The sequence below is a fragment of the Oncorhynchus kisutch genome, linkage group LG21 (assembly GCF_002021735.2).
Source record: "Oncorhynchus kisutch isolate 150728-3 linkage group LG21, Okis_V2, whole genome shotgun sequence".
Taxonomy (NCBI): domain Eukaryota; kingdom Metazoa; phylum Chordata; class Actinopteri; order Salmoniformes; family Salmonidae; genus Oncorhynchus; species Oncorhynchus kisutch.
Genome location: NC_034194.2, coordinates 10,130,344 through 10,155,396, shown reverse-complemented (window position 1 = coordinate 10,155,396; position 25,053 = coordinate 10,130,344). Strand labels below are relative to the sequence as shown.

The window sequence follows — 25,053 nt, the reverse complement described above, 5'->3', positions numbered from 1 at the left end:
GACGTTTGTAAGTTATTCATGGTAAGATCTTTAATAATAAACTTAACAGACACTTAAACTAACAAAAAGGGCGGCAGGTAGCCTAGTGGTTAGAGCTTTGGACTCCCAGAGCTGACAAGGTAAAAATCTGTCTCCTGAGTTATGGCAGTTAACCCACTGTTCCTAGCTACAAATAAGAATTTGTTCTTAACTTAAATAAAGGTAAAATAATAAATAAATAAACACGACGTGAAAGCATGATGTAGATGTCATGTAGACATTTTTAATGCGTTCATGGTGAGATCTTTCATAATAAACTGACACGTGACCTGTCAATGCCACGTTACAAGACTTCGTCTACATGACGTGTACGTGTCAGCAGTTTGACGCCTTAGAAAAAAATTGTCTCCATTGACAGTCCATGTCAATTCATGGCAGTATTTTATGGCGCTAGGAATATGTTAGGTGACTTGGTAAGAGGTATCAGTAGCTTCACAAGGCTTAATTCTGTCCTGAATCACCCCCCATTTTTTTACCTTTATTTTACTAGGCAAGTCAGTTAAGAACAAATTCTTATTTTCAATGACGGCCTAGGAACAGTGGGTTAACTTCCTGTTCAGGAGCAGGATGACAGATTTGTACCTTGTCAGCTCGGGGATTTGAACTTGCAACCTTTCGGTTACTAGTCCAACACTCTATAACCACTAGGCTACCCTGCCGCCCCCATATGTGTGTGTTGAGAGCGCACTACAGTTATTGGCTGAGTTAGTAAGCAAGAGGAGCGAGATCAGCACCAGTGCGAGTTGTGACAACCTCTTACCAGTTGTAGGTAGGCTATATGGATTGTTATTATGGAGACACCTATTTCCAAACCTTTTTCCATAAAACATATTAATACGCTAGAACTGATGCACATCAATAAATAATGGAGACAAAGCACTAAGAAACAACTTTGTGCGCAATAGAGCGCATTACATAAATTTGCTCAGAGGTGGTTTAAACTGCATTCTAATGTTGACTGCTTAAAGAAAACGGTATCATCAAATCAAAATCAAATCAAATCAAATGTATTTATATAGCCCTTCGTACATCAGCTGATATCTCAAAGTGCTGTACAGGAACCCAGCCTAAAACCCCAAACAGCAAGCAATGCAGGTGTAGAAGCACGGTGGCTAGGAAAAGCTCCCTAGAAAGGCCAAAACCTAAGAAGAAACCTAGAGAGGAACCAGGCTATGTGGGGTGGCCAGTCCTCTTCTGGCTGTGCCGGGTGGAGATTATAACAGAACATGGCCAAGATGTTCAAATGTTCATAAATGACCAGCATGGTCAAATAATTATAATCACAGGCAGAACAGTTGAAACTGGAGCAGCAGCACGGCCAGGTGGACTGGGGACAGCAAGGAGTCATCATGTCAGGTAGTCCTGAGGCATGGTCCCAGGGTTCAGGTCCTCCGAGAGAGAGAAAGAGAGAATTAGAGAGGGCATACTTAAATTCACACAGGACACCGGATAGGACAGGAGAAGTACTCCAGATATAACAAACTGACCCTAGCCCCCCGACACATAAACTACTGAAGCATAAATACTGGAGGCTGAGACAGGAGGGGTCAGGAGACACTGTGAAGTGCTTTATGCATGCTCAGTTCTTGGGTCTCGGAGACTGCCAGAGTGGACATTTGAAATGGAAGTTATGGAACTCCCTCACTTGGTTATTTTTAAAAGTCCTCAATGAAACTGACATGCTAAATATGGAGAATTATACAATTTGCCTCTGTTGGCCATCAAGTAGCATATTAATATATATGCCATTGTAGGCTACCATTTGATACAATAAATATGTTGAAATGACGATATCACTGGAGTCATGGCAAATCAATTTGTGCCACTTATGTAGCCTACCTAGAGCTGACAAACCAATTTAATAAATAGCATATAACTTCAGTGTATTGTTCTTTTAGCATTGCGTTATTATGAATGCATTAGAATGAAGATAACAACTGTCAGATTTGGCTACAGGTAAAACAAATATATATATATATATTTTTTTTAACACTGGCTGTTGTTGACAAGCATATTCAGTAGCCTATTCCAGCAAGCTATTAGAAAACACAAGCACTTCTTATTGCGAAATCGCCCAGCTATTCATGTTGAATAAATGAGTCTGTTCATTTGTACTTAGCAAGCTGCTAAAGCGTTCGGTTTACATCTTGCCCACATCTTGTCTATGTTACTGTTGACTATCTGAAATGAAATGTCGGCCTATCAGGGACTACAGGCTACTTGTCTTTAGCTAAGAAAACTATGGCAAAATGTAATTCAAATCAAATAAAATTGTATTGTATTGTTCACATACACATATTTAGCAGATGTTATTGCAGGTGTAGCAAAATGATTGTGTTTCTAGCTCCAACAGCGCGGTAATATCTAACAATTCACAACAATACACAAATCTAAAAGAATGGAATTAAGAAATATATAAATATTAGGACAAGCAATGTCTGAGTGGCATTGACTAAAATACAGTAGAATAGAATACAGTATATACAGTTGGAGTCTTAGAACCACCCATCCCGGATCCGGGATAATTATCATCAACTACGCTAAATAGCATAGCACAACGGTCAAATAATCTTACTAGAAAATATTCATATTCATGAAATCACAAGTGAAATATAGCGAAACACAGCTTAGCCTTTTGTTAATCACCCTGTCGTCTCAGATTTAGAAATTATGCTTTACAGCGAAAACAATACAAGCGTTTGTGTAAGTTTATCGATATACTAACAAAACATTATGTACACCTAGCGGCAGGTAACTTGGTCACGAAAATCAGAAAAGCAATCAAATTAATCGTTTACCTTTGATGAGCTTCGGATGTTTTCACTCATGAGACTCCCAGTTAGACAGCAAATGTTCCTTTTGTTCCATAAAGATATTTTTTATATCCAAATACCTCCGTTAGTTTGATACATTATGCCTAGGAATCCATCGGAAATAGCGGTCACGACAACGCAGACAGAAATAAAAAATTATATCCATAATATCGACAGAAACATGGCAAACGTTTTTTTTATAATCAATCCTCAAGGTGTTTTTCAAATATCTATTCGATAATATATCAACCGGGACAGTTGGCTTTTCACTAGGACCGGGAGGAAAAATGGCTATCACTCTGTTTTGCGCAAAAATCACACTGAGAGCCAACAACTGACCACTTACGCAATGTGGACGTTTACGCTCATTCTTCAAAATAAAGGCCTGAAACTACGTCTAAAGGCTGTAGACACCTTAGGGAAGCCACAGAAAAAGGAATCTGGTTGATATCCCTTTCAATGGGCAATAGGGATGCATAGAAAGACAGGGGTTTCAAAATAAGAGTCACTTCCTGATTGGATTTTTCTCAGGATTTCGCCTGCAATATCAGTTCTGTTATACTCACAGACAATATTTTTATTGTTTTCTATCCTAGGCTGTCAATTATATGCATATTCTAGCATCTGGTCCTGAGAAATAGGCAGTTTACTTTGGGAACGTTATTTTTCAAAACATTAAAATAGTGCCCCCTAGCTTCAAGAGGTTTGTAGGCCGTCTCGTCGTTGTTGGTAATCAAGCCTACCACTGTAGTGTCGTCCGCAAACTTGATGATTGAGTTGGAGGCGTGCATGGCCACGCAGTCGTGGGTGAACAGGGAGTACAGGAGGGGGCTCAGAACGCACCATTGTGGGGCCCCAGTGTTGAGGATCAACGGGGTGGAGATGTTGCTACCTACCCTCACCCCCTGGGGGCGGTCCGTCAGGAAGTCCAGTACCCAATTGCACAGGGCGGGGTCAACTCAACGTCAACAAAACTAAGGAGATGATTGTGGACTTCAGGAAACAGCAGAGGGAGCACCCCCTTATCCACATCGATGGGACAGTAGTGGAGAGGGTAGTAAGTTTTAAGTTCCTCGGCGTACACATCACAGACAAACTGAATTGGTCCACCCACACAGACAGCATCGTCAAGAAGGCGCAGCATATGTATATACTGTACTCGATACCATCTACTGCATCTTGCCTATGCCGTTCTGTACCATCACTCATTCATATCTTTATGTACATATTCTTTATCCCTTTACACTTCTGTGTATAAGGTAGTCGTTTTGGAATTGTTAGGTTAGATTACTTGTTGGTTATTACTGCATTGTCGGAACTAGAAGCACAAGCATTTTGCTACACTCGCATTAACATCTGCTAACCATGTGTATGTGATAAATAAATTTGATTTGATGACGAGTTTGGAGGGTACTATGGTGTTAAATGCTGAGCTGTAGTCGATGAACAGCATTCTCACATAGGTATTCCTCTTGTCCAGATGGGTTAGGGCAGTGTGGTTGCGATTGCGTCGTCTGTGGACCTATTGGGGCGGTAAGCAAATTGGAGTGGGTATAGGGTGTCAGGTAGGGTGGAGGTGATATGGTCCCTGACTAGTCGTTTAGCTCAGTTATCTTAGCTTTCTTGGGAACAGGGACAATGGTGGCCCTCTTGAAGCATGTGGGAATAGCAGACTGGGATAAGGATTGATTGAATATGTCTGTAAACGCACCAGCCAGTTGGTCTGCGCATGCTCTGAGGACGCTGCTGGGGATGCCATCTGGGCCTGCAGCCTTGCGAGGGTTAACACGTTTAAATGTTTTAATCACGTCGGCTGCAGTGAAGGAGAGTCCGCAGGTTTTGGTTGCAGGCCGTGTCAGTGGCACTGTATTGTCCTCAAAGCGGGCAAAAAAAGTTATTTAGTCTGTCTGGGAGCAAGACATCCTGGTCCGCTGTTGTTGAACGCTTTAACAGAACTTTGAAGGAGAGGATGTAATGAAGGATGAAATATTTTACGGCTCACAACAGCCAGAGATATGTAGATATAGTTCAAGATTTAGTAAAGGGTTACAACTACAGCTACCATAAGAGTATACTGATGAAGCCCTCCGAGGTCTCTTCTGAAAACTCTTCAAGTCAAAATCTGTATGGTTTGTTCATTCACTGCAAATACTTATTTTCCACCATAATATGCAAATTAATTAATTAAAAATCCTACAATGTGATTTTCTGGATTTTTTTTCTCATTTTGTCTGTCATAGTTGAAGTGTACCTATGATGAAAATTACAGGCCTCTCTCATCTTTTTAAATGGGAGAACTTGCACAATTGGTGGCTGACTAAATATTTTTTTCCCCCACTGTATATCCAAGTTGAGGTGGGTTTTCGACAAAAAAATATGAGCAAGGTTACAGTGATGAGTTGTTCACAGTTACTGAATGTCTACCACGTATACCCCCTATCTACAAGTTAAAAGATTATGATGGGGAGCTTATAGAGGGTTCCTTTTATGAGAAGGAACTCCAGAAGGTACGTTGGGTAAAGACAAAGTCTTTCACGTGGAGGAGTTTCTGGATCAAAAGAGAGAAATGGGTAAAAAATGGGTGTTGGTCCGTTGGAAAAACTGTCCCCAAAAGTTCAACAGTTGGGTATTAGAGGACGAGGTTGTGGAGGCAGTGGGGATTAACTTAAACCCTCATGCATGATAAAAACACCATAATTCGAGTGTACACAGGAGTGCATCATGGAGCACAATGGTTCTATCTGACTCTCCCCAGTAGTGTCTGCAAATATATTTATGAACCAAAGTTTGAATTATACAACCAGTTTTCCAAAGCCTATCGAGTTATCAGAGGCCTGGGAAGTAGGTCTCAGTGATAATACATACATACCCCCATAGTTGGTATAATATCAAGGAGAAGGACCAGCATAGCCAAACCACATTTAAAATCAGCGGCAAAAAATATTGTAAGTGAGGTTGCAGCCAATGCTATGACCAGACGGGCTTCATCAGATCCCGAGCATCAAGAAGGCGGGTATAAGGCGCAGGCCAGCCCCTAAAAAGCTGAGGTTAACCGTTAAAAGAAACTCAGTAAGTCAAAGACGACATAAAGTGAGGAGGTCTGGACCAAAAACGGCAAAAAGAATACTCAGAAGTATTTTCTAAAAGAACAAGCAACATGTCTCTTTTACACAGAGATCGATCTTTTCATGGCCCCCTTAAATTTTTTTCAATAGATAGCCCCACTCTCTGCCATTACAGTTCTATAGAATTTTTCATACTAGGCTATGGTGACAACTACCTGGACCTCAACAACACCTTATTACATTTACGTCTCAAAGTGACCAAAAGAGATGGTACTAATATTGTAAATGATGCTAAAGTGAGTCTCATTAATTACCCCTTGTCGACCATCTTCTCCCAAGTGGATGTGACTTTGGGTGAACGTCTTATCAGTCAAAGCAGTGCCACATATCCTTATAGGGCTATCCTGGAATGTTTACTAAACTACTCTGAAGACACAATTCAGTGCCGGGCTGTTTAGCAAGGATACTGCAGGAGCATCTATGGAAGACATAGATCCCACCACCGGTGATAACAAAGGACTGGAGGGACATGCTCGCTACTGTGCTGAATCTCGAGAGTTTCATCTGCTAGGGCCTATACACTCTGACATTTTCTTTCAAGAACGTTTACTCTTAAATTCGGTTGATTTAAAGGCTAAAATTAACAAGGGCCAAGGATGAGTTTTGTCTGATGTCTGCCCAAGATGGTAACTTTAGTTTAAAAGTTTGGGGGCTACGCTTTTTATTTAAAAAGTGTCTGTATCTCCGGCCGTTCATCTGGGTCATTCACAGGCTTTGATGAAAGGAAATGCCCTTTACCCTCTCCAAAGAATTACCATGAAAACATTTAGCATACCGGTGGGAAGTAGAATCTGTAGTCAAGAAAACCTTTTTCTAGGCCCTTTACACCGCTATATCGTTATAGGCTGTCAGGACGGTCATCAGGTCCCTGCTAAGGCTTTCCAACCACAAATGAATAACAACATATCAGTGCGAGAATTTTACAATCTATTCCTGGCTACCGGGAGGCATCTAAAAGATCTCTCTTTACCTATTGACAGAAATTATTTTGCAGAGGGTTACACATTGTATGCATTCAATTTATCACCTGAGAGCTGCTTGATTGGAAAACAATTGTGTGGAGTATGGGCTTGTGATGAACTATCTATTGAGAAATGGAAGGAGCGACTGGCCATGTTTATTGTCGATACATTGGCTAGCTGTGACATTAGAAGATGAAGGAGGAGGAAAAATCTGAACTTTCTTTGATTCCTACAGCTTTCCCCCTGGATTTTCACATTTCCCCACATCTACTAAACAGTTTTTGACCAAAAATTGATCAAAGATCGACTACAGCATCAAACAAGTACAAGATAACCTTTCCACTACATGTGGTCAACACTGTGTATTCTACCTATGCCAAAGAGCCTGTGGAGTGTCTTTTGAAGATGTTATGTCTCTTTATAATGATGATTTAACTTCATTAGAGTAGGGGGCACTATTTTCACCTCCGGATGAAAAGCATTCCCCAAAGTAAACTGCCTGCTACTCAGGCCCAGAAGCTGGGATATGCATATAATGGATAGAAAACACTCTAAAGTTTCTAAAACTGTTAAAATAATGTCTGTGAGTATAACAGAACTGAAATGGCAGGTGAAAACATAAGGAAAATCCATCCAAGAAGGGCCATTACTTTGAAATGGCTGTTTTTCCAATGAAAGTGTCATGACGTTGGCCTGGGGGATAGGTTTATGACATTCATAAATACCTCTTTCCCCCTTTTTCCTCTCTCTACCCTACTGAGGTTACCTTTAAAAAAATACTTGGTTAACATAGAGATTCTGGGAACATCAGTAGGTGGGGGGAAATTAACTATATTCCGGTAATCCCGAACAATTGAACATATGCAGTGGTACTTAATGAATATGATGTCAGTTTGGTTGTCATCTGAGACATTCGCATCAATGAAAAGATGACATAAACTCTACAGTGGAAAATCTACACATCAGAGTTATCGGATTCACATGGAATTGTTGTTCAATTTAAATGTTTGAATATGAAATTATTTGTGACGGGATGAAATGTGATTTTAGCTTCTAAAATATGAGATGTGGGTTTTCATAAGTTAGGGCTGCTCACTCAGTGGCCCACCCACGTGAAGAGACAGAGGTTGTAAACTATGAAACACACCCCTTTTCTCCCTTCATATATGAAGCCTTGACAACAACATAACTTTCTGTTCCGATGATGTGAGGACGACGGTCCTATGTCAGAATGGTTCAGATAATAACTACAAAATGAAGCCAACATCAGCATGAGCTTTGGTTGCGAATAGTATGAACTTTGAACTCATTTCATTACAGAAGTGATACCTCCTAGCCGTTGAGTTAGCAACAGCAGCTGCAAACGCAGGTTAGGAAGGTACAGACAGAGTATCCCGTCTACCACACAACAACATTACTACAACGTATTCAATTGACAATCAGAGACATTCTTCAAAGGACAGAGGGCTCGGTTTGGCAACACGGTCTTCCATCTACCACCAACCTACTGAAGCGCAGCTCAGAGTAAATATTTATTGCATTTTCCTTTTCCAAATGGGCGGTAATTTAGAATGCATAAGATACTGTATTTACAATAGAACAGCTTTTTCCCTTTGTTCCTCAGTCTCCCGCTCTTTCACTCAACCCAGCCCCTTTTCCTTTGTGTATCAAGCTGTCATATCTGTTCCGCACGCTAGGGACGTTTTCCTTTATGACGTAATTTGTAATCAAGTTATGATTAATTGTGTGTAATTAGTTAGGTATTTAGTAAATAAATATTTAAACCCAATTTTGTACTGCTGATTCAACTTGTTAGCCAGGGTTTGTGCAGATAAAAGTATTTACAACTTTCAGATGAGACTGAATTAAGATGACAATTGATATTGACTGCTATTGATGTAAAATATTACTAGGTCTTTAAGAGTTTATTCGGAAGATAACAGCTCTATAAATATTATTTTGTGGTGCCCGACTCTCTATTTAATTACATTTACATGATTAGCTCAATCAGGTGATATTAATTACGGAGAAATTCTTTTATAGAATAGCAAGTCATATCACATAATCCGGCACAGCCAAAGACACAACATATTGGTGCCCCCTGTGAGGAATCTAAAATAGAACGAGGCTTTCATTTTGATTCAGCCTGTATAAAATTGAAAAACAGATTACATAATATACCAAGTTATTGTACACATTTTTTGGAGTGGTAGACAAGCATTATTGGGTGTGTGTGCGCTGAATATTCCCTGCCTCCGTGTTGTTCTCTGATGTTGTCAGTGGGTAACGTAAGCGAATACATTTCTGTAGGAGGGCCGAGAAAGCTACTTATAGAAATCTGAGAAATAGAGCGTTGGGCCAAACACAGGGCTATTTCTGCCTGGCGCGTTTCAGACGCGGGTAGGCTCGGTCATTATTAATTTCTCGAGCGAGGACAAAGGGCCAGCCGATTGATATTCAGGAGATAAGCTTGACCAGCGATATATATCTCTGTCTCTCTCACGAGTAGACCAAGGCGCATTTCATGGTTTGCCGCGCGTTCCGGTTAAAACATCGTCAAAAAAATGCCGAAAAGGGTTTGAACATAATAAGTTATAAGTAAAACCTTTCCCTTGCTAAGGGAATCCTATGTGCTGCATTTTCAGGCACAAAGGAGGGTTTAGCTTGCATGCTAAAGCTAACAAGGGAAAATACCCAGTTGGTTTTCTTGTGCTACGTTGAAATTGCTCCGCCTTGCGAAACGGAAATCCCGCCCCGGGTAGTTCCGTTTGATTTCAGCGTGTGAAATCATTGACCACTGACATGTGCCCAGTATATTCGTTCATGAAGAATTATTCAGGTCACACTCAAGTCATTACTTATGATATCCAGACGGATATCAATGTCTTATCCAATTGAACTAATAAGTGTAAATCTGGCAGTTTACATTCTGAAATAGATATTTTAAATAATATCCAAATTGATGAGTTTTCTAAATAAGATTGTAAACTTTTTCCAAACTAACCTAGATGAAGCAACTTCTTAGGTTAATACAAGTTTAATTCCCAAAGAGCCTATACAGGTCTGATTTATCATTAAATTGATAAATCAGTCAAATTAGTTTTTTGCAAAACCATTCAGTAATCCAGTACTGACAGAAGCCCCGCCCAGCGGGAATCCCATGTGGTTTTGGCCTTAGGGAGAAGTGCCACAGTGTTGAATGTGCCCAACATTTGATCTACTGTTTACATTTATGATATCCAATCAATGGAGATTGCATGGATTATCGTCTCATTCAATTTAATTGTTGAACATAACTGTTCTTCCAATCAAATGAGACACTTTTAAACTTCTCATATTAGATGAAGCAACTTCTCTGGTTAATTAAAGTTTAATACCCCGATAGCCTACCCAGGTAGGATTAATCATTGGCATTGATTAATTAATTCAATTTGCAAATTCATTCACGTCCAACTTACTGGTACAGTACTGATGGTTCGTCAACATCTATAAGTTGATTAAACTTGTCTTTGCAGCTTCCGATGAATTCCAAACCCAAACTTTGAAAGAAAATAGGAATTTTTCCTCTAAATTTTTCTAACAATGTGCAAGCTATCAAAGGAGGTGGTCAACACTCCTCCGCTAATTAGTGAACCTCCACTCATAAAAGGATTGATCTCTGACCTCAGCAGCGATACCAACCCTAATTATGCCATTAGCCAAAATGCCAAAATCAACCATCAAACACAGGCTTTGTGACGGTTCTCCCCACTTTTGCACTAATGTATCGCCATAAAAATGTGACATCGGTCCAATACCACAGTGCACAGCTGAAGCACGTGCCAGACATGGCTAACATGAGGGGACAGGTGGAGAGAACTGAGCAACTATTGACAAAAGCAGGAAATGAAAACATTCTGCTAGTCGAGGAACTGCGTTTGAAGTCTGAACAATTAAAAGTAATTGCAAATTCTTATGACGATGAACGAGCACAAACTCTTCAACAAAATTGTTGTCTCCAGGAACAACTCGATTTAGCCAAAAATAAATACGAGGTAGTCCACTCCAAACTAGATAAATCTGTTGAGTTATCTACAAATAGGAGCGCGCAATTTGATAACATGCAGGCAGTTTTGTTGAACGTTACCCAGAGTAACACGGTTCTACTCAAAATTCTGCAGACCAAAGACAATCAATTGATGGACACAATGACTAAGTTGGATGACAAATCAGCAGAACTCATTGAAGTCGCTGACCAAATGAATGATGAGAGAACTCGGGTGATGAAGACGGAAATCCTGATTTCTAAGCAAGCGGAAGAAATCTCATCACTGAATCTCTGCTCCATACTCAAGACCTCTATCTGCAAACCATGACAGATAAGTTTGAGACCGAAAGGAGCAAGTGCGACACTCACGTGTCCAAAATCAGTACTCTAAGCACTCAAGTGGACTCTGCAATGCAGCAGAATACCACCCTTAGGTACCATCTGGAGGAAATCTAGAATGGTCATGCTCCACAGCTTGACTACCCATTCAAGCAACCGGAGCCCTGCACTCAAAGGAGTGAAGATGATAGGTTTCAGACATTGCCTCCATTAACAACAAGTGACATCACCCAGGTGAGTGCTACATTCCTGGAAATGGAGGACCAGAACCAAAGTGGCTCCTATGGAGTGACTGACCAGCAGATGTGGTGCCCTGTTGTAGAGCTCAGGTTATTTTTTCAGACTCAATCAAATGTATTTATATAGCCCTTTTTTACATCAGAAGCACGGTGGCTAAGAAAAACTCCCTAGAAAGGCAGGAACCCCGGAAGAAACCTAGAGAGGAACCAGGCTCTGAGGGGTGGACAATCCTCTTCTGGCTTATAAGAGTACATGGCTATTAAGGCCAGATCGTTTTTCAAATGTTCATAGATGACCAGCTGGGTCAAATAATAATCACAGTGGTTGTAGAGGGTGCAACAGGTCAGCACCTCAGGTGTAAAATAAATGTCAGTTTAGCATTGAAGTCAAGACAGCAGGTGCGATAGAAAGAGAGAGGGAGAATAAAATGTCACTCTGTTTCTCCTTAGCTGTCCCATCGATGCCCCTCCACTGAACCTCCACTGCCTCTGCAGCCCAAACTGCCTCAACTTAATCCCAAACCGACTGAGACTTTCAATCTCCATCATTTAAATGTTTTGTTTGCAGTTTTACTTTTTATGCACTTTGAGATTGTTTGAAAAGCGCTGTACTATTTAAAAAATGTATGTATGTCATTTAGCTTGCTTCATCAGAGCTTGACATTGGCAAGTCTGCAACCTGGTAAAGTTGTCAGTCAGACTTCTGTCATCACCAAAAATAGCAAACACATTAAACAATACTTGGATACAGCTAGTTGTCAATGGTTTTAGCAGAGCTGGGGTTCTGTCTTCTTGCCACCCAGCAGGCGACGCAAATGCTCTGCACCTTATTGTGACGTTTTATTGATAACAACCTATTTGTAAACAAAGCTGCTGTACTTATAATTTGTTAAATCACTTTGAAGTGACCCAAATGGAAAATTAATCTTTCATAGATACATTTCGGGATGTATTAAACCAGAAAAAAAAGTAACATTCTATTTGGGATTTACTGAGTCTGGCTTTAACCCTAACTTTAACCACAATGCTAACCCTGTAACTAACCTTAATTTTTGTTTTCATACAATTTTATGATATACTTTTCTTTGTAAATTCACTCTATCTACTCCGATTTCAGAGCACTCTCATCTGATTGTGCCAGAGTGCAGAATAACTGATGAATTTACAAACACGCAACACCTGTTGAATATGACTGTTGTCAGTAAACTTCAGCAAAAAAAAAAAACGTTCATTGTTGCCAGCAGCAGATTTAGTCACCAACACTCTTTATAAACTGGGTGTTTTGAGCCCTGAATACTGATTTGTTGTACCCATATATCACGGGTATGACAAAACATTACTTTTAATTGCTCTAATTACGTTGAAAACCAGTTAATGGCAATAAGGGACCTCAGGGGTATGGCTAAGGGCTGTGTCCAGGCACTCCGTGTTGCATAAGCACACCACTTAGTCGTGGTATATTGGCCATATCCCACACCCCCTCAGGCTTTATTGTATATAACATGAAAACAGCCTAACCAACTCTGCTTGGGCGAGTAAAATGGTCAGAGTGAGGTGTTCTCTCGTTTGTGTCTGGAAGTAGCTAGCAAGCTTGCCAACTTTAGCCAGTTAGCTTGAGTGCTTCATTGCCGTTGTGATGTCAGAACTCTCGGATCTATCCTTCTCCTTGACCAGAGCCGTCCAGTGTAAACTCCCAGAGAGAAAGGCTCTGAATTTACGAACTAATTTACCCAGAGCGCTCTCTGACACATTGGAGACAATTTACGAACCCTTTGTGGCTGTGGTAACTAGTTAGGACTGCGTTTGACAAGCACGTGACGTCAGTTTTTAGGCGGGTTTTTCATGGAAAGTGCTGGAAAAAACGAAGTACAGCCACTAGAGTTGATTGATATTCTTCCGCGAGATTAAAACGATAATTTCCAGTTTTGTATATATTTTGTAATATGTGGCAATTTGACTATACAGTCCGATTGATACAAAATGTGACATTGCGCTATTAAATCATATGCTTCTCTATGCAGTCTATCCACTACTAAATGTGAATATTTTCTTTAAATAAATCTGTAGTCTATCCTGCAATGTAATCAAAAGTCGGCAGTTCAAACAACTGTCAATAGCCTTTTCCAAAGATGTTTCTGATAATTTACCTGAGTAAAAAGCACCCGTTGAGGAAATTGCTGATGAAAATGGATGAAGATCATCCATGATAGAACGTGGGAAAATTACAATCACTTCGATTAAGTTATTCATATTTATTTTTAACGTAAGGGATTCGTCAAGGAGATGCCGCACCCACTCTTGCCGCAACACAGCTACAAAGTGCCGCGGATGGATACCCCCGCACAGTCAAACACACAAGAGGGTAGAAAGATATCGGTCTTATAAAAGCAAATCCCTTTCTAGTTTCCTGCGTCATAGATCCGAGGGGACTGGTGATATTGGTAAAATTTTATTCAAGAGACGTGAACGGAACAAATAAAGGTGTGTACATACTCTCTTAACCCTAAAGCTCGTCTGCGTACTCAGATATGCTTGCCTTTATAATCAGCGCTCAAAAGTCACCTCATGCTAGTTGGATAACTTTAGCCTATCATCTCTGGTTTCTCCAGCATCAGTCTTCGAGAATGTTCGATTCGGTAGCTAGCAGGCGCGCTAACTAGTTTACAAACGTCTGCTACATTTTAAGTACAGAATGCTTTTGTTTATTTTCCTTATTTGTACACTAAATGATCTAGTTAGCCTTTCTCGGTAATGTCATTCACCACATCCACTGTGACAACTGATTCTGCCTTGCTGTGTATTAGCTAACTGGCCAATCTAACGTTGGCTAATTAACTTTCAGGCAAATTAAGGTTCATGTGAATTAGTTAACTACTACGTTTACATGACATAATGTATTGGCTATTAAACTGTCAACGACTTCGTCGACATAATGCTGCTAGCTTTCATTGTCCGGTTGGCTAATGCAGCTAACGTTAACACTTGCTACACTTACATGGCTTCTGACACTTTTAAATTGATGCAGTGTCATTTTAGTGGCCATTGGAACTGACATGAATTTGCAATTGATTGTGCAACAGTGTAGGTAACGAATTACGTTACATTTGCTACAATGGGTGACCTGATCCCCTTTCGACTCCAATAAAGTTAATTGTACCGTCTGGACGTCGGCAGCATGACTTTGCGCCACGACACGCTAACTAGCTGCTTGTCTTGCATTGCTTAATCGTCGTCGCCTTTCCATGGACTTAGCGGCTTGATAACTACGTGGGATATAACGTTTCAATTCAGTTAACGTGCTGGAAGTCAATTTGGAGGAGAGTTCTTTATGGATTTCCAGAACCTTTCAGAGTTTGTCAACCACGTGCTGGCTACGTCCATTGTCTCCAGGATGTCGCCATGTTGTTGGATGCTTCCTCAACATCCGGTAGTTGGTCTTTATCAGGGGGAAATGCAACTGATTGTTTGACACTTGTTCAAAGTACCCAAAATGGAATTGTGTTGATGCCTAACTTTATAGTACATTGTGGCCAGATTGGCATGACGATTAACTGTTGGGTTGTGATGACTAAACTATGGGGTACATTTCAACTAAAGCAACACTCAACTTGTTGCTAACAGCAATTACTAGAATGCGTGTGCTTAATTTAATTCTGTACTTGTGATATACAGGTCATTTGGGCAATTTCATAACATTGCTGCTTTTGCTCCCAGATGCCTGAAGAAATGCGCCAAGAGGAGGAGGCTGAGACCTTTGCCTTCCAGGCAGAGATTGCTCAGCTCATGTCCCTGATCATCAACACCTTTTATTCCAACAAGGAGATCTTCCTCAGGGAGTTGATCTCCAATGCCTCTGATGTAAGTTGTTTTTGTTGTTGGGGGTGTATCATGCTGTTCAAACAGTCTAATTGTTGACACTACTGTACAGTGACTTTGTAATGCTTTAGCATCCAGCAAGTTCATCTATACAATAAACAAACTTCAGTGCATAAGGATGATTACAACCTGAAAAGGATGTGTGATGGAGGTTGCGTATGTAATAAACTACCCCTTTGGACTTTTCCAGCTACTTTGATGCTGTTGTCTGCTTTGTTCAATATCTTTCAGGCTTTGGACAAAATCCGCTACGAAAGTCTGACGGACCCCACCAAGCTGGACAATGGCAAGGAATTGAAGATTGACATCATCCCCAATGTGGAGGAACGCACCCTGACCCTCATCGACACTGGAATTGGCATGACCAAAGCTGACCTCATCAACAACCTGGGAACTATTGCCAAGTCTGGCACCAAGGCCTTCATGGAGGCCCTGCAAGTATGTCCATGGCATTACAGCAATATTCAATAATATGCCTCAAATACTATTCAGTTGAACATTGAGAGTGATTAATTTTTTTCCATCTTTGCTAGGCTGGAGCTGACATCTCCATGATTGGGCAGTTCGGTGTGGGATTCTACTCCGCCTACCTGGTGGCAGAAAGAGTGACTGTCATCACCAAGCACAATGATGACGAGCAGTACATCTGGGAGTCTTCAGCCGGAGGCTCATTCACAGTCAAGGTCGACAGTGGTATGTATCTTACCCAATGAAGGCTATGCGGGTGGGTTTGTAAAATGTACAAAACCATGAAAAACATAAATTGCCTCTGCATTGTTTTGCGATTGGATCACAGGTAGGGCTGTGACGGTCATGTAATTTCGGCTGACTAATTGGTCAGCCAAATGACCACGGTCACATGTCTCACACATTTCTCCTCCAGAATGCATGTGCTTCCCTAGAAATAGAATGGGTTTCCCCATGCAAGTCAATGATGTCATAATGGGTGGACTGGCTGCCGTTGCGAGTGTACCCATAGGAGAAAAGCAGGAAATGAAAGCACAACATTTACCCATCAATAGGTGCTGTGACTTGATTCAACTGACATGACAAAAATACATTGTTGCATGAGTCCCATCAGATAACATAATTTGAGGAAATGTTCTACATTTACCATGGAAATGATTGCCTCTAAATACCAGGCAGCCATTGCGAGTGTACCCGTGTTTCAAATTGCCAGGGTTAGAGGTTCCAGGACCATTCTATCACCTTGTGTTTCAGCAAGGATCAAGTTTCATCATGTTGTGAAGTCCATGTTACAACAGAAACAAACTCAACCGCACGAATGCCTGGCCGCCCCGGCTTCAGTCAGCTGTTTGTTCCACCCCAAAAATATCTGACAGTGATGCAAAAATATATACTTGTCTGTTATAGTTATTGTGCCAGCCCTAATAATAGATGTTATTAAACTGTCTATTGTAGTGATGCTGAAATGGGCAGTGGTGGGTGTATACTTTTCTGATGACTTAATTTCCAGGGGAGCCCATGTTGCGTGGAACTAAGGTAATTCTGCACATGAAGGAGGACCAGACTGAGTATGTTGAGGAGAAGAGGGTCAAGGAGGTGGTCAAGAAGCACTCTCAGTTCATTGGATATCCCATCACACTTTTCGTGAGTATAGAATTATGGGAGTATTTATAACTAAAGTGTGATTAGTGACATTTATGTAGGACTGGTTGAGGGCCCTAAAAGTAAGGGGAAGTTTTCCCTTTTTATTGTAGGCTTTAAATAAGCTAAATTGCTTTTTTTTGTGCAGGTTGAAAAGGAGCGTGAAAAGGAGATCAGTGATGATGAGGCTGAGGAGGAGGAGGAGAAGGAGGGAAAGGCGGAGGAAAAGGCGGAGGCTGAGGACAAGCCCAAAATTGAGGATGTGGGCTCTGATGACGAGGAGGATTCCAAAGACAAAGACAAGAAGAAGACTAAGAAGATAAAGGAGAAGTACATTGACCAGGAGGAGCTGAATAAGACCAAGCCCATCTGGACCAGGAACCCTGATGACATCACCATGGAGGAGTATGGGGAGTTCTACAAGAGCCTGACCAATGACTGGGAGGACCACCTTGCAGTCAAGGTACTATCTCTAAAATAGACATAAATTACAATGTCAAAATGGTATGCCCAGATGGTATTCCTAGGTGGCTTGGTTCCAGAAATGTACTATTTACGTGTTCATTACATATGCACTCGAGTAACACGTATTGACCCAACAATCATGCATACACATTACATACACACTCACATTTTTACACATTTTCTGGTGCTACTGTTTTATTTTACTATCCTGATGCCTAGTCACTTCACCCTGCCCTCATGTACATATCTACCTCAAATACCTCTTACCTCTGGTCACATTGGTCACGTACTCCCTGTATAAGTCTTCATTCTTGTGTATTGTATTCCTCTTGTTACTATTTACATTTTAAACTCCATTGTTGGAAAGTAAGTAAGCATTTCATGGTAGTCTACAACGGTTATTTGGTGCATGTGACAATTTTTTGGGGGGTGGGATTTGGGTGACTCCTATGATTGTGGGACTTGGCTACATGGCACAAACGGATCTAAGTGCAGGATAAGATGGGTGTGTAGTAACCCTCACCTGCTTCTTCCCTTTTGCAGCACTTCTCAGTGGAGGGCCAGCTGGAGTTCCGTGCCCTGCTCTTTATCCCCCGCCGCGCACCCTTTGACCTCTTTGAGAACAAGAAGAAGAAGAATAACATCAAGCTGTATGTCAGGAGGGTCTTCATCATGGACAGCTGCGAAGAGCTTATCCCAGAGTACCTGAGTAAGTAGCCTAGTCTCCAGACAGTCTGGAGGTCCAAAGCTGCTACCACTTTGTCCCCTGGCCGTGTAATTTCAATGCCACGACTACAAATACAGCATTGTTTCTTCACATGTAGGCTAATGGCAAGCGCAGATAATGCCCCTCTGAAATGGTTGGCTGCTTGTCTTCTCTGTAACCGTGTTTATATCCAGCAATTTCTGTAATGGAAATCGCTAAAGAAGTTAAATGTCTTCCTTCTCCCCCTGCAGACTTTGTGCGTGGTGTGGTGGACTCTGAGGATCTCCCCTTGAACATCTCCCGAGAGATGCTGCAACAGAGCAAGATCCTCAAGGTCATCCGCAAGAACATCGTCAAGAAGTGTATGGAGCTGTTCGGTGAGCTGGCAGAGGACAAGGAGAACTACAAGAAGTTCTACGATGGCTTCTCCAAGAACCTCAAGGTAACTTTGGGAGATGGGTAGGATCTTGGGGATCAGAATCTGGTAATGTTTAAATGTGATTAAACCAAGGTTTACCTAAAGTGGATCATGGACCTAGATGCCTTTTAAATTTTGTAGGAAAGTCTAGCAATGTAGTTTGTAGGGATGCACGGATATGACACTTTGTCCGATACTGATATTTTCCTTGCCAAAGAACTATACTTAAACTTATATTTGCGTCCTTTTTAAGCATTCTAGTACAGTTAAATAGTCAACACACACGGACGCAGCGGTAAGACACTGCATCTCAGTGTAAGAGGTGTCACTGCAGTCCCTGGTTCGAATCCAGGCTGTATCACATCTGGCTGTGATTGGGAGTCCCATAGGGCGATGCACAGTTGGCCCAGCGTCGTCCGGGTTTGGCTGGGGTAGGCGTTCATTGTAAATAAGAATTTGTTCTTAACTGTTACACACACACCACACTGACCAAAGTTATTTTGTTGGCATTGCCGTATGTTCCCACTACCAGTAAAACATATTTCTTTCACTTGCTGTGCTGTTTCCTTCAGTGGTTTCATTCTCGACCAGGATTTCATCATGCATGTTTTGTAGTGAAGTTTCAGCTCTGTGGTCTCTTCCTCGGTGCGTGCGCACTGTCACTGTCCGTTTCCAGTGTATGCAACATTTCACGTAAACCCTGTTTCTTGTCTGCATTGACGTAGTGATCCTTGTACCTAGCGGCGACACAGTAAAGGGGCTCAGAATGCCACCTACTCGCTTGTTCACAGCCTCAACTACATTTTAACCCCACGGTCTGTCGGCAGTGTTGTTGAGCAGGCGTTTCAATGCCATGTCAGAGGGTATGACGTCTGCTGCAGACACAGTTGATTCGATTGATTGTTTAGTCAGTAGTTCGCCTGGTGATAGGCGTGTTCCTGTTCTCACATGGCAGCAGCGGTATGAGAACCAGCACATTCTTGAGCATGCAATACGGCTTCCTCAGTGCTAAATCTTCATCGACCCACTTTGCTGTCAGACTCGGCATGCTCATGGGGTTGACATCACTGGGCCAAATGTCAGTCGTGACGCTCATAGATGTACGTTTCGACAATACTGTAACTCTGATAGAGCATCTGAGAAATTGTGTACCGGGTGCTCGACCAGTCGACAAAAGCCAACATCCACAACAGGACGGTTGCTTGTCAAGGGCAATGAATTCCATTGTCTTGGCGTTTTCAGTGGAATGTAAAGATTCTTTCAAATGACTGCTTGACTTGAACTTGTTTAGTTGGAAGTGTGAGCTTAGTATTTCAGCTTTTTTTTCAGCTTTGACATCGGTTTTGCACGTTGGTGTTACACTGGGCATTTTTAGCTAATATCGGCTGACAGGTTCCCCGACTTAATCGAGTAATCCCTAGTAGTTTGCCCAATTTCTTAAATATTATAAGCGCTTTCCACATACCCAGTGGGGCTAGTTATTGTGCTGTTCCAAACCAGTATCTATCCCTATTTAGTGTTTGAAGAACTATTGACTATATATTTAGACTGGCTTCAAGAGCCCCAACCTTAAACATCAGTAGCTAAATGATTACATTTAGCTACTGTGTAGTAACTCCTATTGACTACCAGGTTATACTAATGGTAATTGTTTCTCTGCAGCTGGGGATCCACGAGGACTCCCAAAACCGCAAGAAGCTGTCCGAGCTGCTTCGCTACCACAGCTCCCAGTCCGGAGATGAGCTGACCTCCCTCACAGAGTACCTCACCCGCATGAAGGACAACCAAAAATCCATCTACTACATAACCGGTGGGTCTAGTTACACATTCAATCAACATAACTTTGAGCCCTAAGCCCAATGGCAGTCATTGACTTTAATCACTTAGACATAGAAGTTGACTGACATCACATTTTTCTTAAGGTGAGAGCAAGGACCAGGTGGCCAACTCAGCCTTTGTAGAACGCGTGCGTAAGCGTGGCTTCGAGGTCCTGTACATGACGGAGCCCATCGATGAATACTGCGTCCAGCAGCTGAAGGAGTTTGACGGTAAAACCCTGGTCTCTGTAACCAAGGAGGGGTTGGAGCTGCCTGAGGATGAGGAGGAGAAGAAGAAGATGGAGGAGGACAAGACGAGGTTTGAGAACCTCTGTAAGCTCATGAAGGAGATCCTGGACAAGAAAGTAGAGAAGGTAAATGACGGGAACCAACCTGTGCTTTCTGCAAAAGAAACTTGCCCATGACTAATCTTTCTGTGCTCTGAATTTTGGTTATTGATAATTTGACTTTTTATTTCTGGTTGCAAACAGGTGCCATAGTTCATAAGCTAATATTGACCTTGGTGAGTCCTCTGACCATGTAGAATGAAGTGTCCTGTTAGGCTCGCGTGGTTGTTGTGCCTCTATCCCGGCTTTGCCATTGGATTGACTGGGAATGCCCAGTGTGTCGATGTAGTCTTGTTCCCAGGAGGTTATGCCATTACCTAGAGACTAGAAGACCTTGTGAGTTTGATGCAGCGTTTTTTTGTGGTGATTGCTTGCAATTATGACGTTCTAACATTGACACCAACCTTTTCCAGAGTTGAGAATTTGCCTGTTTCTGATTTACATTTTGGATGGTGTTTTGTGTGAAATCTAACAACTTTCCTGCACAATATTTCATTTCGGATTTTCTCCCCATTTTAACGCTGATCTTTTGACTATTCAATTTAGGGTCAACTTGCCTGCACGGTCTTGTCTCACCTGCACGGTCTTGTCTCACCTTCACATTGTATGCTGTTAGTTTGACATAACATTCGCCTCTCTGCCCCTTCAGGTGACTGTGTCAAACAGGCTGGTGTCGTCGCCCTGCTGCATCGTGACCAGCACGTATGGCTGGACGGCCAACATGGAGCGCATCATGAAGGCACAGGCCCTGAGGGACAACTCCACAATGGGCTACATGATGGCCAAAAAGCACCTGGAGATTAACCCAGACCACCCCATTGTGGAGACCCTAAGGCAGAAGGCTGACCTGGACAAAAACGACAAGGCGGTGAAGGACTTAGTTATACTATTATTCGAGACTGCATTGCTCTCTTCGGGCTTCAGCCTGGATGATCCCCAGACTCACTCCAACCGCATCTACAGGATGATCAAGCTGGGTCTGGGTAAGGATGCACACTCGGAACTGTTAGGGGGAAGGAAACGGCTCTCTAAAGGGTAACATGGTTGACTATAATGGAAAATGGGGTTGTAGGCTAGGTCTAATTTCTCTTCCCCTTTCAGGAATCGATGATGACGAAGTGATCCCCGAGGAACCCACCTCTGCACCCGCCCCAGATGAGATCCCACCTCTAGAGGGAGATGAGGATGCTTCACGCATGGAGGAAGTGGATTAAATGCTGTCTCAAACCTACACACCTGTATAGCCTCACTTTTTTTTCCCCAATCTGTTCAGTTGCCTTTTTTTTACTGGAGAAACCTGGTCGGTGTCCTTTTATGGTATAACAAAATAATTATCTTAACTCCTGCTGCCAGTGGACCAGTGTTGCTCTTGTCTTGAGCCTTCAGTTAAAATTCTAGAAAAGCCGTTGATTTGTTCTAGTTAACGGTGGGTACTGTTTAAAAATAAAAATAAAACAGTACCCTTTTGCACTGAGTTTTAAACTTTGGACCGGTAGCTATGTAGGGGAAATGGAACATTCCATTAGACTGACACTGGGGGGTGGTTCTTCTGATGTGCTGCTTGGAGAGTGGACTGCAAGATTCCTTTGCCTGAATCCAGACCTGTCTGTATTGTCTTTTCTGTTTTGCAAAAATTAAAAGACTTAAGACCTTACATTTTCTAATTTGTCTGGACTATTAGTTTGTTCTTCCTAACATTAAACTGGAGGTTGATGAAATGGACCTCGAATGAGTCGTGTCAGATTCCCATTCAAACGACCACTATATGTCCTTGTTTCTTAGCCTAGCCCTTCACAATATTTAGGCTTGTGGCAAAGGTACAATGCTTGCTTGACTAGTTAACACAGCAGGCTATAAACCACTACATTTAGCAGGAAAACTATACTTTCGTAAATGCAACAATTTTACAGAGTTACATGTCAATTTAAATAATTAAGCTCTAATCTATAGATTTCACATGACTGGGAAGGGGCGCAGCCATGGGAGTGTGTTGGTCCACCCACTAGAGAGCTGGTCCTGGGCTGGAGCGTTAACACCTGGTCTGTGGTGGTTAGGTCAATTGGACGTATTGCCACTTTGTAAAAACGACAGGTGGGTTATGGTAGCGAAATTGACATTAAATAATCTGGCAACCGCTCTGATGGACATTCCATCAGTCAGCATGCCAATGCAGGCTCCCTCAATTTGACATCTGTGGCCTTTACTGTCCCCAGCACAAGATGCCATGATCAAGCTATTCAGTCATCTTATTGATATGCCACACCTGTCAGGTGTGGCATATCGGTGGTAAATGTGCAGTGGTAAATTTTACTTTGGTAAAAGTAAAGTCGCCTTGAACAGAAAATGACTCAAATAAATCATCCATTAAGATTCTACTTGAGTAAAATGATTTGGTTTTAAATATAAGTATAAATAAGTTCTTCATATTAAGCAAACCAGATGGTGTTTATTTACAGTTACGCTCCCAACAGATTTGCACATTTTTTACATTTTTATTTTATGACAATACCAATATTACACTGTAAAACAGGGACATTCATGTGAATACAATGCTAAAATAAACTGGGCGTTTTAAGTTTCACAGGTTTGAGGGATTTATAAAATTGCAACAGTTCAATGGAAAGTAAAAAATTAGGAATTTTCCCCACCCCGTTTACATTTGTGAATCTAATATTTGGCCAAGAGAATAACGTTAATAAAATAGTTATGATCGGAATTACAAGGATAAGCATAATGCCATTTAACATCAAAGGTAAACTTTGGTAAATTTTGAGATCTTATACACAACCAGTCATGAATTTCAATTCATAGTTTACTAGAATGGCGGCATGAAAGATGTTCTATAGATTCTGAATCAGAGGAACAAAAAAACAAGACATTTTGTCAAAATGGAACCTTTTGTGCAAGAAATTAACGGATGGAGGAAAATATTTTTAAATGAGTAACTTTCGGGATAACTGGACAATTTCTTAAGTCAAAGTTAAGGAAGTGGAATTGCTTTGCAAACCTGAAATGTATCAATGAACTCATTAAACGTCAGAAACTCCCCAGTGTTGTCTAACAAATCACATACAAAATGAATACCCTTGTCAAACCAAATGCTTTTAAAAATGGATTTCTTATAAATTTTTATAACTCTATTATTCCAAATCAATGTTTTATGGGGGAAAAAAATGTGCTTGAATATCATTTTCCAGAAAAATACAATTTTCTGGTGAAACTTAGACAATTTCACAGGTAATTAAATCACATTTCATTAGGAATTCAAGTCCAAGTTTATTAAACAGACTGTTAGGGATATGATACCACATAGAGGTAGGATAAGATAAACATTTCAACCATTTAATTCTAAAATGACCCATGTTGGGGATTAATCAGAATAGTTGGGTAACATAGATAAGATGTTTTATTTTCATTATATGCTTGTGACTTACTTCTCATTTAGAATGTATCTTGTTGTACTATAGTGGTGGACATTTGCAGTTATCCTTTCTCTGTCCTAGGTTCAGTTACTTGGGCCGCAGAGACGGGAGACGTCAAGCTTGTCTTCATATGTAAACATATCTTTTAAATCATGTGAAGGGATGATTGAGGGGGAACCAATTATCTCTTGGCTCCAAAATGTCTGTGTGCCAGTCACTGTGTCTCTGTGATCTTGTCCAGGAGGGGTGTATTTGATATAATCAAATAAAATTTTATTTTTCACATACACATGGTTAGCAGATGTTAATGCGAGTGTAGCGAAATGCTTGTGCTTCTAGTTCCGACAATGCATTAATAACCAACAAGTAATCTAACTAACAATTCCAAAACTACTGTCTTATACACAGTGTAAGGGGATAAAGAATATGTACATAAGGATATATGAATGAGTGATGGTACAGAGCAGCATAGGCAAGATACAGTAGATGATATCGAGTACAGTATATGCATATGAGATGAGTATGTAAACAAAGTGGCATAGTTAAAGTAGCTAGTGATACATGTATTACATAAGGATGCAGTCAATGATATAGAGTACAGTATATACGTATGCATATGAGATGAATAATGTAGGGTAAGTAACATTATATAAGGTAGCATTGTTTAAAGTGGCTAGTGATATATTTACATCATTTCCTATCAATTCCCATTATTAAAGTGGCTGGAGTCAGTGTCATTGTCAGTGTGTTGGCAGCAGCCACTCAATGTTAGTGGTGGCTGTTTAACAGTCTGATGGCCTTGAGATAGAAGCTGTTTTTCAGTCTCTCGGTCCCAGCTTTGATGCACCTG

General features: G+C 41.2%; 1 protein-coding gene across 2 annotated transcripts; it reads left to right on the top strand.

Annotated features, from left to right (window-relative positions):
- Positions 1 to 13,831: 13,831 nt before the first annotated feature.
- On the top strand, positions 13,832 to 22,435 carry LOC109866564 (heat shock protein HSP 90-beta-like). Of its 2 annotated transcripts, none has more exons than XM_020455288.2 (12): positions 13,832 to 14,025; positions 15,259 to 15,402; positions 15,652 to 15,858; positions 15,954 to 16,113; positions 16,898 to 17,031; positions 17,177 to 17,491; positions 18,037 to 18,202; positions 18,451 to 18,641; positions 20,280 to 20,427; positions 20,540 to 20,808; positions 21,431 to 21,764; positions 21,883 to 22,435. In XM_020455288.2, the coding sequence occupies exons 2-12, from the start codon at positions 15,259 to 15,261 to the stop codon at positions 21,993 to 21,995; spliced, it is 2,181 nt and encodes a 726-aa protein (XP_020310877.1). In that variant the 5' UTR covers positions 13,832 to 14,025; the 3' UTR covers positions 21,996 to 22,435. The 2 variants fall into 2 exon arrangements, with proteins under 2 accessions (XP_020310877.1, XP_020310878.1); XM_020455289.2 differs by having other exon boundaries at positions 13,887 to 14,025; positions 15,217 to 15,402.
- Positions 22,436 to 25,053: the final 2,618 nt, after the last annotated feature.

Excerpts from the sequence above, each read along its gene's own strand:
- LOC109866564 (XM_020455288.2), top strand. The coding sequence starts at position 15,259 with ATGCCTGAAGAAATGCGCCAAGAGGAGGAGGCTGAGACCTTTGCCTTC. Across the intron at positions 16,114-16,897 it reads CACAGTCAAGGTCGACAGTG|GGGAGCCCATGTTGCGTGGA; the intron begins GTATGTATCTTA and ends CTTAATTTCCAG. Across the intron at positions 20,428-20,539 it reads ATCCATCTACTACATAACCG|GTGAGAGCAAGGACCAGGTG; the intron begins GTGGGTCTAGTT and ends ATTTTTCTTAAG.